Raw genomic sequence first — 13,007 nt, 5'->3', positions numbered from 1 at the left:
CGGCCCATTGTCACAAGCAATTTCCTTTGGTATTCTAAATCAGCAGATTATGTTGTCCTATATGATGTTGACCACTTTGCATTCACCGATCTTCTAGTAAGGACCTGCTCCAACCCATTTAGTAAAGTAATCAGTTAAAACTGAAAGAACGTACATTTCTGGGGGTCCTAGCGAAAGAGGACCAACTATGTCTATCCCCCATTTCATGAATAACCATGTGGATTACACCGAATGCAAAAGCTATGTCAGTTGATGCAAAAGCTATCTCGGTCCAGTTGTAACCTGCACAGATCAACTTTAGAACTAACGATTTTGCACTAAAATGATTCCCACAAACCCCTTCATGGAATTCCCTCATCACGTAGTCCGCCTCCGAGGCCCCTAGACACCGGGCCAATAGTCATTGGAACGACTTCCTATATAATTGCCCATCTACGAGGCAGTAGCGCTGCTTTGGCCCACAGTGCACGGAATGCCTTTGGGTCCTCAGGTAATTTACCATGCCGGAGATACTCGACGAACTCGTTCATCTTGTACGAGACCAAGCTGGTTGAATTTACCTCACAGTAGCCATCCACGTCCAACATCGAATGTAAAAGTTGGACGACTGTACTAGAATTAGATCCTTTCAATTCCATGGATGACCCCAAATAGGCCAATGCATCTACTTCCACATTTTCTTTCCTCGGAATGTGGATAATTAACCATTCCCTAAATCGTGAAAGCAACGGCTGAACCTTGTTCAAATATTATTGCATATGTTCTTCCTTTGTGTCGAAAATCCCATACACTTGGTTTACTACCAGCTCTGAGTTGCATTTCACTTTGATGAACTCACAGTTTAGTCCACGAGGTAATTCCAACCCTGCAACCAAAGCCTCATACTCAGCTTCATTGTTAATTAATAGAAAAGTTTTAATAGCCTGCATCAGGGTTTCCCCCGAGGGTGTGATCAGAACTATCACGAGACCAGTCCTATTTACATTGGAAGCGCCATTTGTAAACAAGGTCAAAACTCCTTTTGCTGTTTCGTCCACTAGTACTGCTTCCTTAGCATCCAAAGGCATAAGCCTGAGACTGAAACTGACAACAAAGCCGGCCAAAACTTACGACTTGATTGCATTCCTAGGTTTGTACTCAATGTCGAATTCACTAATTTGGACTACCCTTTAGCCAAATGGCCTGGCAACTCAGGCTTGTGAAGGACATTCCTTAAGGGAAAGGTTGTCACAACGGGTATCGGGTGGCACTGAAATAATGCCTAAGCTTTTTGAGACAAAACTACGAGGGCTACGACCAGCTTTTTAGCGTGCAGGTAACGAGTCTCTGCACCCGACAATATTTTACTAATGCAGTAAACATGAAATTGTGTACCTTCTTCCTCTCCGACCAAACAACACTTACCTCTACTTTAGAGACCACTAGATATATTAACAACTGCTTTCCATCCCCCGGTTTTAATAGTAACGGGGGGCTGGACAGATACCTTTTAAGATCTTTCAATGCCTATTGGCATTCCGAAGTCTATTCAAAATTGGTCTTCTTTTTCAGAAAAGAAAAATAAGTGATGACACTTCTCTGAGGATCATGAGATGAATCTACTTAGAGTCGCTAACCTTCCGGTCAGCCTCTCTATTTCCTTGACACTTGTCAACTGGTGCGGAATATTCTCGATAACTTTGATTTTAGTCAGGATTTACCTCGATCCCTCATTGAGAGAATAAGAACCCAGGAACCAACCCCAAACACGCATTTCTTGGGGTTGAGCTTCATGTTATGCTTCCTCAAAATGTCGAAAGTCTCTTGGAGGTGTTTCAAATGATCTCCTGTATTTAAAAACTTGACTAAAATGTCATTGATATTTACTTCCATTGTCTTGCCTATCTAACCCTCAAACATTTTATTAACAAGCCTCTGATAAGTGGCTCCGGCGTTCTTAAGCCCAAAAGGCATCACGTTATAGCAATATGTCCAAAGTTTGTTATGAAAGAAGTTTTTTTCCTGATCCTCCAAACTCATCTTGATTTTATTGTACCAGGAGTAAGCATAAAGGAACTCATTAGCTCGTGTCCGGTCGTCAAATCAATTATTTAATCAATGTTTGGCAGCAGGAACGAGTCTTTAAGAAACACCTTATTTAAATATTTATTGTCTACGCACATCCTATATTCGTTATTCTTTTTGGGTACTGCAACTACGCTGCTAACAATTCCGGATACTTTACCTCCTGGATAGAATCAATATTGAGTTGTCGGGTTACCTCTTCTTTACCAAACCTGTTCTTAACCTTTGCTATCGCACATTTATTTTTCCTTACCAGTGGAAAGTTTGGATCCAAACTTAACTCGTGGACTGCTATGTCTAATGGGATGCCTATCATATCTGAGTGCAACCAGGCAAAGTAGTCAACTTTTTCTTTAAGAAAATTTATAAATTCTAAATTGAGCTCAGGATTTAACCATGTTCCCAGATGAAACTTCCTTTCAAAAAATTATTCGTACAAGGCCATTTGCTCATGTTTTTCTGCGATTTACTTGGTCGCATTTGTCTCTTCTGGTACCTGAAAGTCTCTTGGAACCTGATAGGACTCCGGTGACTCCCCACTTTTATCGTGTTCATTCATAAAGGGAGAAGGCATCGTTTCCTGTAATTACTATTTGTTGGACTCTTTCCTCTTGCTACTAGAAACAGTTACCTCGTTAATTTCCCTCACCATCGATTGGTCTCCTTGTATTTGCTTGATTCCCTCCAGCATAAAAAACTTCAACAACTAGTGATATATTGAGGGTACATCTTTCATCTCGCGTATCCACGGCCTTTCAAGGATTACATTGTAACTCATATCGCTATCCACCACTTCGAATAGAGTAGTCTTCGTTACTCCTTTGGCATGTGTGGGCAACAAAATCTCTACTCTGGTTGTCACTCTTGTCATGTTGAAGCCAACTAAGAGTTTTGTCACCAGAATGATATTTCCGGTCAACTTTGCTTGCTAAAAAATTCTCCATTATATTATGTTGGCTGAACTTCCTGGGTCAACCAAAACACGTTTAATTATGAAATCTAAAACATTGAGAGTGATTACCAAAGCATCGTTATGTAACAGAAGAAGTCCGTTAGCATCCTCCTCCGTGAAGGTAATGTCATCTTTTGTGACTTCCCAGGGTCATTTGTTGTGAGTCACTGATATCTTCATTTTCTTCGCTGCTGAAAATGTTACACCATTGACTTGTCTCCTCCAAAGATCATATTGGTAGTCATCCAAAGTCTGCCCTTCTGATATAGTAAAAGGCTTTGTATTGTCCCATCTTTGGCTGTAGTTGTTCTTGGATCGATCACTTAAAAACTCCCTAAGATGGACATTCTTCAACTATATCTCCACCTCTTTGCAAATATATTGGCAGTCCCCAGTTTTGTGGCCGTGAGTTCTATGGTATTCACACCACCAACTAGAATCCCTCTGGCTAGGATCTGACTGGATTGGCTACGGGAACTGCACCTTTTTTATATTTTTCATTGGTGATACCAATTCTACTAGGCTGATGTTGAAATTTTAATTTGATAACGTGGGATTTTTGGAGTCTCGGGCCAATGGAACCTCGTTCTCTTGCAACAACTTGTTGCTCTTACCATGATCGACTCTTCTATTGGGAGAGACCCTATCCAATGTCTGAAACCCTTTGCTGCTACGCCCATCGGTCCTTTCGTACGGAAGAAAACAACCTTTAGAGGACCGTCGATCAACACTGAAATCACTTTTATACTTTTCATGGCGTTTGTCTCAACCCCGTCGCTTACCCAATATGGAAGACCTAAGTTGATTATCTTCTATCCTTATTTTTCACACATAATGGTTATGGACATCTGCCCATGTGGTTGCCTGAAACTCGAGTAAACTATCCTTCAGTTTTTGAGAGGCATCAGATCTCACTGGATTTAGACCCTTTGTGAATGCCTCTGCTTCCCACTCATCTGGAACGACCGGCAGAAGCATCCTTTCTTTCTAGAACCGGATCATAAATTCTTGCAGCAGCTTAGATTCGCCCTGCAAAATTTTTAATATGTCTGCCTTTCTGGCCTTAACATTCTTTGATCTGGCATGTGCCTTAGTGAATGAGTATGCAAGCATTTCAAAAGAATCAATTGAATTTTGGGTAAAAGAGAGTACCATGTCAGGGCCCCATTTGTGAGTGTTCCACCAAACTTCTTCAACAAGACCGACTCGATCTCATGTTGGGCCAAATCATTTCCTTTCACAGTCATGGTGTAGCTTGTGATGTGCTCCTATGCATTCGAAGTCCCATCGTAATTCGGTATGTTCAGTATTTTGAATCTTTTTGGAATTAACTCTGGTGTTGCACTTGGATTAAATAGCAATTGTGTGTACTTTCTTGAATTCAGAGCCTTTAACACTAGTGATGCTCCTGGAATCTAATCTGAGCATGGAACTTCTTTGCATTCTAATCCATTCGTTTGTTCATTTCTCTTATAAACTTCATGAGATCGGTTTTGAAAGGGTCACTTCCGTTGTTTTTCCCAAATCCGATACCGGTCCCTCCGGCTTCGTCGAAACCAACTTCGCCCCTAGGGGTGTTGTGATCAATTCTCTGAGCCGTTTGATTTATGGGAACACTGGAAGGGCTTGGACCCCTTATGTTTGTGTTGCTAGAAGAACATGATAATGTTTGTTTTAACTATGTCGTCACCTGATCTTACCTTGATTGATGATCCGTGATTGTTTACTATTGTTCCCTTAGGAGTTTGACCGTCTCCACGACATGTTTCTCTTCAGCATCATCAGGAGTTGGGTCTCGCATATGCCGAGGATACTGACCTTCGCAAACTAGGGTTGTTTCTTCACCTTCATTGTGGGTGTCTCTGATTGAGTCATAATGTTAGAACAACTCTCCCCGTTAAATATGAGCTTCAAGGTTGTGTGCGTTGTTGACACCGTTAGCTACCATGTATGATTTTTACTAAAGAAAGAACTGAAACTCGTTAGTAATAAATGATTTGATCAAAGCAATTATGCAGCTGTCTATCTCCCACGGTGGGCGCCAAATTGTTTATCCGTAAATAGTACAGTTGAATTTGTAATGTAGTTTATAGAAAACCGAGTTGAATTGACCCTAAAATCGATAAATAAATAAGATTGAAGTTAAGATTTGGCGATTGAGATTAAAGAAGATAATAAGCTTGGTTCCGAATTTAGCCTTTATGAGAATAAAAGTAAAAGTATAGATAAAGCAAAGATGAAGCTGTTAAAGTGAGAGCTAAATAGTAAAGTACAACAACAACAAACCTAGTTTAATCCCATACATGAGGTCTATGGAGGGCAGTGTGTACACAGCTTTGCCCCTATCATATAAAGGCAGAGAGGTTGTTTCCGATAGACTAAATAGTAAAGTATGAGAGCAAAATAGTAAGGTATGACTTTTGCATAAAGAGTGTTTCCTGTCCTTACAATAGTTAACCCCACTATTTATAGTTCTACCTAGGAAAACAAGATCCTAGGATCAAGCTTCTCTATAAATGAAAATAAAAGTGTCATTGATAAATATGTAACGACAAGCCTTGAATACAAATATTCTTTGTAACAACTTCTCATTTAACACTAGCATATATTCCCTTATTAGATGTTGCCCGATGGTGAATCTTTGATCTTCTACCGCCGGCTACATTCCCGTCGGAATCCATCCGGTACCAGTTACACACGTTGCATTCAGTATTAATTGTTTCCCGACTCGTCCTTTGCCTATCTTCGACTCAACGTATCATCTTATCATTAGACCACTTATTATTAACCAATTTTACCCAATACACCAAGTAGATATCTTCCCACACAGACCAAAACAACTTTCTACACTTCTTGAAAAGTCATTGTAAAAATCAATAACTTATTACTATCCATGGGCGGGAAATTTAAGAGACAATGCTACCATTGACTATGATGATACTGGGGCTGAGTTCTTGAAAGTTGAAGTGAATTGTTCAATTGATAAAGTTCTTTGTCACCAAGATTCAAGCATAAAAATATAACATTTCCTCAAGGTGTGCCCTTGAGAAAGGCTGCAGATGGTGCCTGCTTGATTGTATCTCAACTCAGCCATTTTGAGTGCGGAGGAATAGCAATCAGTGTGTGTCTGTCACACAAAGTGGGCAATGCGCGCAGTGCCCTCTTCTTTATGAGGGATCTAAACGCAAAATTAGTATGTTCTCCATTCATTAACCAGGATCCTTAATACCATCACTATCTGATAGTCCTCTGGCCTTCCTAGTAATCGTGTCAAAACCAGAATAACGAATAGAACTCGAAAAGAGGTTCTATTTTTCTACCTCAAAGATGAGAGATCTCAAAGATTTGGTTGCTACTGAATCAGGCGTCGAAAATCCAACAACAACTGGGTTAGTCAATGCACTTGTTTACAAATGTGCTGCTATTGTCAACTTGGGTTCATCTCATGAGCAATCTTGGTTGGTCCTACTATCAGATATACGAAAAGAAATTTCACATTCAGTACCACCAACTTCCATCGGAAATATTCTCACAATCTTTACCTCACCAATATACAACAACAAAGGAGACCTTAGGGTGTCAAATTTAGTAGCCGATATAAGAAAGTCGAAACATGAGCTTTCCAACAGAGATAGTAGTTTTAAAGAAAATGAGTGGGCTTCAAGAATGTTACATGCATTTAAAACAATAGATGGTACTAATAGCCAAAGTAATTGCGACGTATACCGTTGTAGTAGTGCATCTAACATACCATTTCTAAAGGTACAGGAGGGGGTGTATTATAGCCAATTGTAAAGCTTAATTCACTAAGAAAGGAATTAGTTGACTAACTTTACAGTAGGATCAATTGCAACAGAATTAAATTGTGTAGAAGGAAAAGTAAAGATGACACAATAATTTTATACTGGTTCAATACCGGTGTGGTACGTACGTCCAGTTACCTTGGATCATAAGGGTTCTCTTAGAACTTCAATAAATTTTTATAATAGTGATGGTTTTAGTACGTTCACCACCAACGACATACAACAATAATGTTTTTTAGTGTTGACACACCTCTTGTTTTGTATTCTAACTCTTCCTATCTTTTGCGATACTTGTAGACTCGGGAATACAGTGTTTGTACTAGGAACTAGAAAGGTGTAGAAATAGATGTGAAGTTGCATGATCTTCCTTGTCCTTCAACTTCTTCTTTTGTAGTGCTCGATGAGTCTTCTAATTTCTCTTTTCTGGGATCGCAAAGGAGCAATGATTGGAGGTTTTTCCTTGTGATGCATCGACTTCTAAGAGTGAGACTGATGCTCCCCAAACACACATGCAAATATACGTGATTGTACAAGTAATAAAATGATAAGTCGAGTGTCAAACTCACAGAGACTTGTATCAACTACCCACTAAATTCACCAAGATTGTTATTCAGTCAAGCTAAATTTGAGTTTAAGAAAGTGATTATACTAAATTATAATTCTAAGTTGTAACTAAATTATTAAGCAGTAAAATGGTTGTTGTGTATTCAGTAGAGACAATATTCTAGGGTTGTGATCGATTCACCAATCCGATTGTGTTCTAGTTACCTCTCCGTTTCATACAATTTACTAATGGTTGCTAATTAATCGAATAGTTTCTCTCATAGCCTTCTCCTAAAGTACTACTCGCCCATTCGAAATAGATTAACGCCTATATTCCTATGAAATCAATCTATTAAGAACGCATTAAGGTTAGGATATTTAATTAAGTACGATGACTAGGTATATTCCTATCCTAACTACAAATCCGCCCCCATTAGAGTTAAGATCATGCTCTCTTCAATTCTTCTCTAATAATCTAAACATGGCTTTCCCAAGCATAGCATAGATAGTAAATAGAACCTAACTGATGGCCAGACAATTAAGCAATTAATCACATAATAGAAGAAACAACCATATATTGGTGAATTATAATCAAAGTTAAGTCAACATTAAACAACAATATTCATGGCTAAATCACAACCCTAGAACTATTGGTTTTAGCCACTCATGATAGTATCAAATAAATTCATAAGTGTTAGATAATTGAAAATACTAAGAAAAGATGACGAAATCTGAGATATCCTTACTCCTGAATGTTTCCCATGTGTATTCTCTATTCAAAGTGGCGTCTATCCTCTAAAAATAAGCTTAGTCTGGCTTTTATACGCATTCGATAGGTCTAGGACCGAAATAACCTTGTCCCGGGCAAAGTTCGACAATTTTCTCGGCACTAGCGTCCAACCCAGCACCCCATGCTGGCTTATTGTGCATTCTGTCTCTAGCGCCAAAGGTGGCGCTGAAAAATCAAACTTTTTCTTTTTCCTCTATTTTGGCTCTAATATCGCACCTTTCGCCCCCAATTGCTTTCAGATAATTCCTACACACAAAATACCTCGAATTAATATAAATCAACATATTTTACATCCGAAATCCGTGAAACACGAGTAAAACATGAGGCGATATACATATAAATATATATACTTTAAGCTAAATATCAACACCCCACACTTAGACTCTTGCTCGTCCTCGAGCAATAGGACTAACAACTCTATCCCAACTATATACAAATCTCAACTAGAGAGGAGCACTTTATTTTTATAACCACACACTCTACCCTTGACTATGATCGATACCAGCAATCAAGCATGAACATACAAAATTCACATTCTTACCGTTTTAAACATGCCCAAGTATAACATTTCAATTCAATCAATTCAAACAACCAATTTGTAACCACCCAACATCGAAAGCCGACTTGTAATCACTAAGCACACTCAACTCGTGCACTTATCCAACAAGAGGAGTTCACAACATTACCAATCATTCATGAGATCATCTGCCCTCACTAACAAATGAAAGAGTAAATATAGATTTAGTCCACCCATTCAATTATGCTTTTGGAATATAAATTAAGGACATCACAAAATTTAACAAAATTCGCTCACTTCTCACACAGAATTCATATGCATCTCGTGGTCGCACCATAAGCTTGCCCGTAGTGTACATCTCTACTAATCTAAGCTAGCCAAATCTAGGATCAATTAGGACGTTAAGGTTGTAATGTAGGCTATGGGACATGTATGATATGTTTAGGAATAGTGACTAACCCTCCTAAGCACATTATTACACTACACTCACATATCGAGCACATCCTCTTCTCAACCAATTTGCTCACCACAAACCATATACAACATAGCCCTATTTTTCATTGAGCACTTCTATACTCCTACTAGCACAAATTAGTAAGATTAAGATGTGTGTATTTTTCTACATAGTTTGACTATAATTTTTTTCTTATTCGTGCAATCTTTTTATTTTTATTTCTCTTTTTTTCTTTCTTTTCTACACACACTCCATACATTAAAGTTCATCGGCTAGTGACTTTTGATTTAAACTTTAATGATCCAAGGGGCCCTTATATGGTTCCACTCAAAATCTACTCTCCAATCTCTCACCTTACTTCTTTTAGCGTCTAAGTGCTTTAGGAGGTAAAGGTTCAACAATCTGAAATTAAGATCAAAATAGGGGTAAGGCTTGTAATGTGGGTGCCAAAGAAAAGGTCTATGGGCTCAAAGCGGCTAGCAACGGAAAATTTTGTTTTTATGTCACAACACATCTATGATCATGCAAGAAATGCCTATGTCATCTCCTAGATTAGCACAACTTAATAATTTCGCTTCGATTAACACACGTGTCAAGTTCTAGACTACATAGGATAGCACAAAGAATCACAATTCCTCATATATACACATTGCACATGACTCAATTAAGACAGTTCTGTTCAACTCTCAAGTCAAGCAAATATATAAGATTGAGAAAATTAAGTAATAAAGCTCTATGTGTCATACAAGTCGAATAATTGAGAAAAGACATCACAAAATAGGCTATTTAATTTACTCAGGCACCACAATTCAAGCCAAATATACGGGGAATTAGATTGCATATCATATCCTAATATGCCAGCACCAAACATGTCACTAGGCATCTCAGAGCAACTCGGTTTTTTTCTAACCTATTCCTAAAAAAAAATACCTGGTTCGAGCTACACCCTTAGAGAAGAACCTGCGCCAAAACAAAAACTAAGGGATACTACCTAACTATCCTAATAATAAAATCTTTTTGGTGTTTTTAGAAGGACTTTATCCCTCAAGAAAATTTTCCAAAAAATCCATAATCAGGAAAAGTGCGAGCTTTTTCTAATTTTTATTCTTTTTGTACTTTTCTATGTTTTTTTAGTTTTTTTTCTAAAACAAACTAGACTAAAAAGTAAATTCAGTAAAACTAATAAAAGAAGCAAAGTGATACAATTTATACAAAGTACATCAGAAGTAGTAGTTCTCCCACCCCACACTTAGTCTATGCATAGTCCTCGATACATATAAAAAAATGTAAAACAGAGTAGGTTGAAAAGAAAACTCCCTGTGAGTCAAAGTCCTTCTTCTCAATGTGCATTCCATCAGCAACTCCGGGCACATCAACATCAGGTCCTAGAGGCATCAAAGACATGGGCCCCATAACATCACCAACAACCTCGTCCTCCGTGTCTAAGCCCTTGATACTGGTTGCGTCCTTCGACAAGTGAACATGGCTTCCAGACGTAATCCCCAACATCTCTTTGGACGAAATCGGAAAGTCATTGTGTAAATGCATATGCTCCTCATCTGAGATACCAACCCTGTTCATGAGTAAATTCAATGAGTTATAGAGGTACATGTTGAAGTTCTCGTCTCTGTCATTCTGTGCTTCTTGAGTGAGCATAGACGACATCTCCAACAAGGATGTGATGTCCAACAGCACTGTAGGAGCCTCCATCACCTCATCATTCCCTGGGTACTCTGGCACTTTCTGGGAGATCGTATATTGCGTGAGCAAGTTGCTGAAGAAAAACCTCTTAATCTGCCACCCAAATTGTGTGTCGTCCATCTCACCGAGAATGATCTGACCCACATAATGGGTTTGCCAGTCATAAAAACGAATATGACACACAATTGAGCTCGAGTACATTCGCTGCTGTGCTCCACTGGTATGAGTTTGGCTTGCACAAAATTCTACCACACATTTTGGCGGTCTTGTTGAAATTAGAGCGAACCATCTGCAGGTGAATATTGCCTTGCTTTCTGGTCCACTTGGCATTTGAATCCATGCTACAAAGAGTGTGGCATATACCTGTGTAGTTTGGGCTTCTAACAAATTTTTGGAGCCTCCTTGGGTCAGCATTCTCAACCCCCAAAAATGCACATAAGGACCGTCTATCAAGTGGCACGTCCTTCACACGTACATGTGACCAGAACAAGTGTATATCCTAGTTAGTGTATAGTTCCCGAACCATGCTCAAATTTTCGTGCCCGAAGCATTTTATGAATTTGTCCATGTTCAGTGCTTGCAACCGGCCAAGTACGTCCGGGAAGTTTCTTTCTAAAGCTTTGACATTAATCCCCATCTTAGAGACGTACCTCCCATATGGCATGAAATCCCTATGCCATGCAATAGCGGCATCAAAGACTATATTCAAATGAGGCCTCGATCGCAATAGTTCCTGCTGTGATCCCTCAACAACTTGTTTCCCTTTATCTTGCCGCGAGGAACCTTCTCCTTGCTTGCGTTTTTTTGGGTGCGGGGCAGTGGTGGAGGACTTTCCTATTCCCTTTCCTTTACTTGCACTATCACGAGCCATAGCAACCTGCAAAAAAAGCAAATAAGCATGAATCCGAGAACTAATCAAGAAATACGCCTAAGGTTGTCACGCATGTCAAAAATGATCCCACACTTAAAACCGAAGGCTCCATGTACAATACTTTACAACTGTGATCTAAAACGCACAAGTATTGCACTACAAGGCCATGGGTACTCAAGACTTCCCCATGCCACACAATAGCTAAAAGGCACTAATCAATGCCATACAAACAAGTGATTGATCATGGCTAAGTGAATTCACCTCAATACAAGCAAGTGGCATATGGTACTCTAATCTCCACAATTACTTCAACTACACCTAATTAGCTAACTCTAAAACATTCTACAACATACATCATATAGGATACATAGTGTGGGCAATATGTGTGCCTTGAAACCAAGCTCTCTAGCATATAAAATCATCCTCACACACCCCACACTTAGACCAATATCATATACAAATACACTTAGTTACTCAGACTTCGCCGATGCACAAAATAACCATTCAAACATTTTAACAAATATCTTGTGGGAATGAAGTGTATGAATTCTAGCTTAACAATGGTGGAATATGGTGTCCCTCCCAAATTTCAATCAAGTAGAGAGAATTCTAGTTTACTACTCCGTATACAATACAACCACAACCAAATTCAGCCAGTAAATGGACCTCCCACCATAGACCATCTTAAGAAGCAACTTAGGTGCAAAATTTGGGTATTAGGGAAATTGGGGAGATGGGATATTCATTATTATCTACTTATTAGAAGAAGAAGATACCTATAGAATTTAGAATGAGAGCAGGATAGGAGCTTGAGAAATTTTGAGAGAGAAGAGTAAAGAAACGGTCGCGGTAGAACTGGGGCATGAGAGAGGGGGGCATTTTTAACTTAGGTGTTTTAGGATATTTGAGTTATGTTTTAATTTATGTTGTGGGTGGGTATGAGTAATAAGATGGGTAATAGAATTAGTGTAGAAGGGTATATGGGTTGGGTTTTATGGGTATGGGTTAATTAAAATATATAATTAAATAAAACGAAACAAAATTAAAACATACTTTCCCCCCAGCCCTGCGCTCTACGCTATACCTGGCGCTGGGTAATTTTGACACACTTCTTTGGGGCCCCAAGTAGCATGGAGCGCTGGCCTGAGCGCTATTTTCGATGATTTGTTTTAACATCCCGATCGCCCGAGCCTTTTATATAACCAATTTACATGTTCCACACCATTCTACCTATAATTTCTATGCCTACAAAAAAATGCAAACTTTATTCTACTCTAACCAATAAAAATTAAAAACTAAGCTATGAAAGCAA

The 13,007-nt window shown here is 38.9% G+C and overlaps 1 protein-coding gene across 1 annotated transcript; it reads left to right on the top strand.

Moving 5' to 3' along the window:
• The first annotated feature begins 6,343 nt into the window (after positions 1-6,343).
• On the top strand, positions 6,344-7,285 carry LOC104238105 (acyltransferase Pun1-like). The gene is made up of 2 exons (XM_009792383.1): positions 6,344-6,778; positions 7,214-7,285. The coding sequence occupies exons 1-2, from the start codon at positions 6,344-6,346 to the stop codon at positions 7,283-7,285; spliced, it is 507 nt and encodes a 168-aa protein (XP_009790685.1).
• Positions 7,286-13,007: the final 5,722 nt, after the last annotated feature.

Source organism: Nicotiana sylvestris, chromosome 8 (genome assembly GCF_000393655.2).
Source record: "Nicotiana sylvestris chromosome 8, ASM39365v2, whole genome shotgun sequence".
Classification (NCBI taxonomy): domain Eukaryota; kingdom Viridiplantae; phylum Streptophyta; class Magnoliopsida; order Solanales; family Solanaceae; genus Nicotiana; species Nicotiana sylvestris.
Note: the sequence above shows the minus strand (reverse complement) of the source record. Positions and strands in the feature narration are given on the sequence as shown.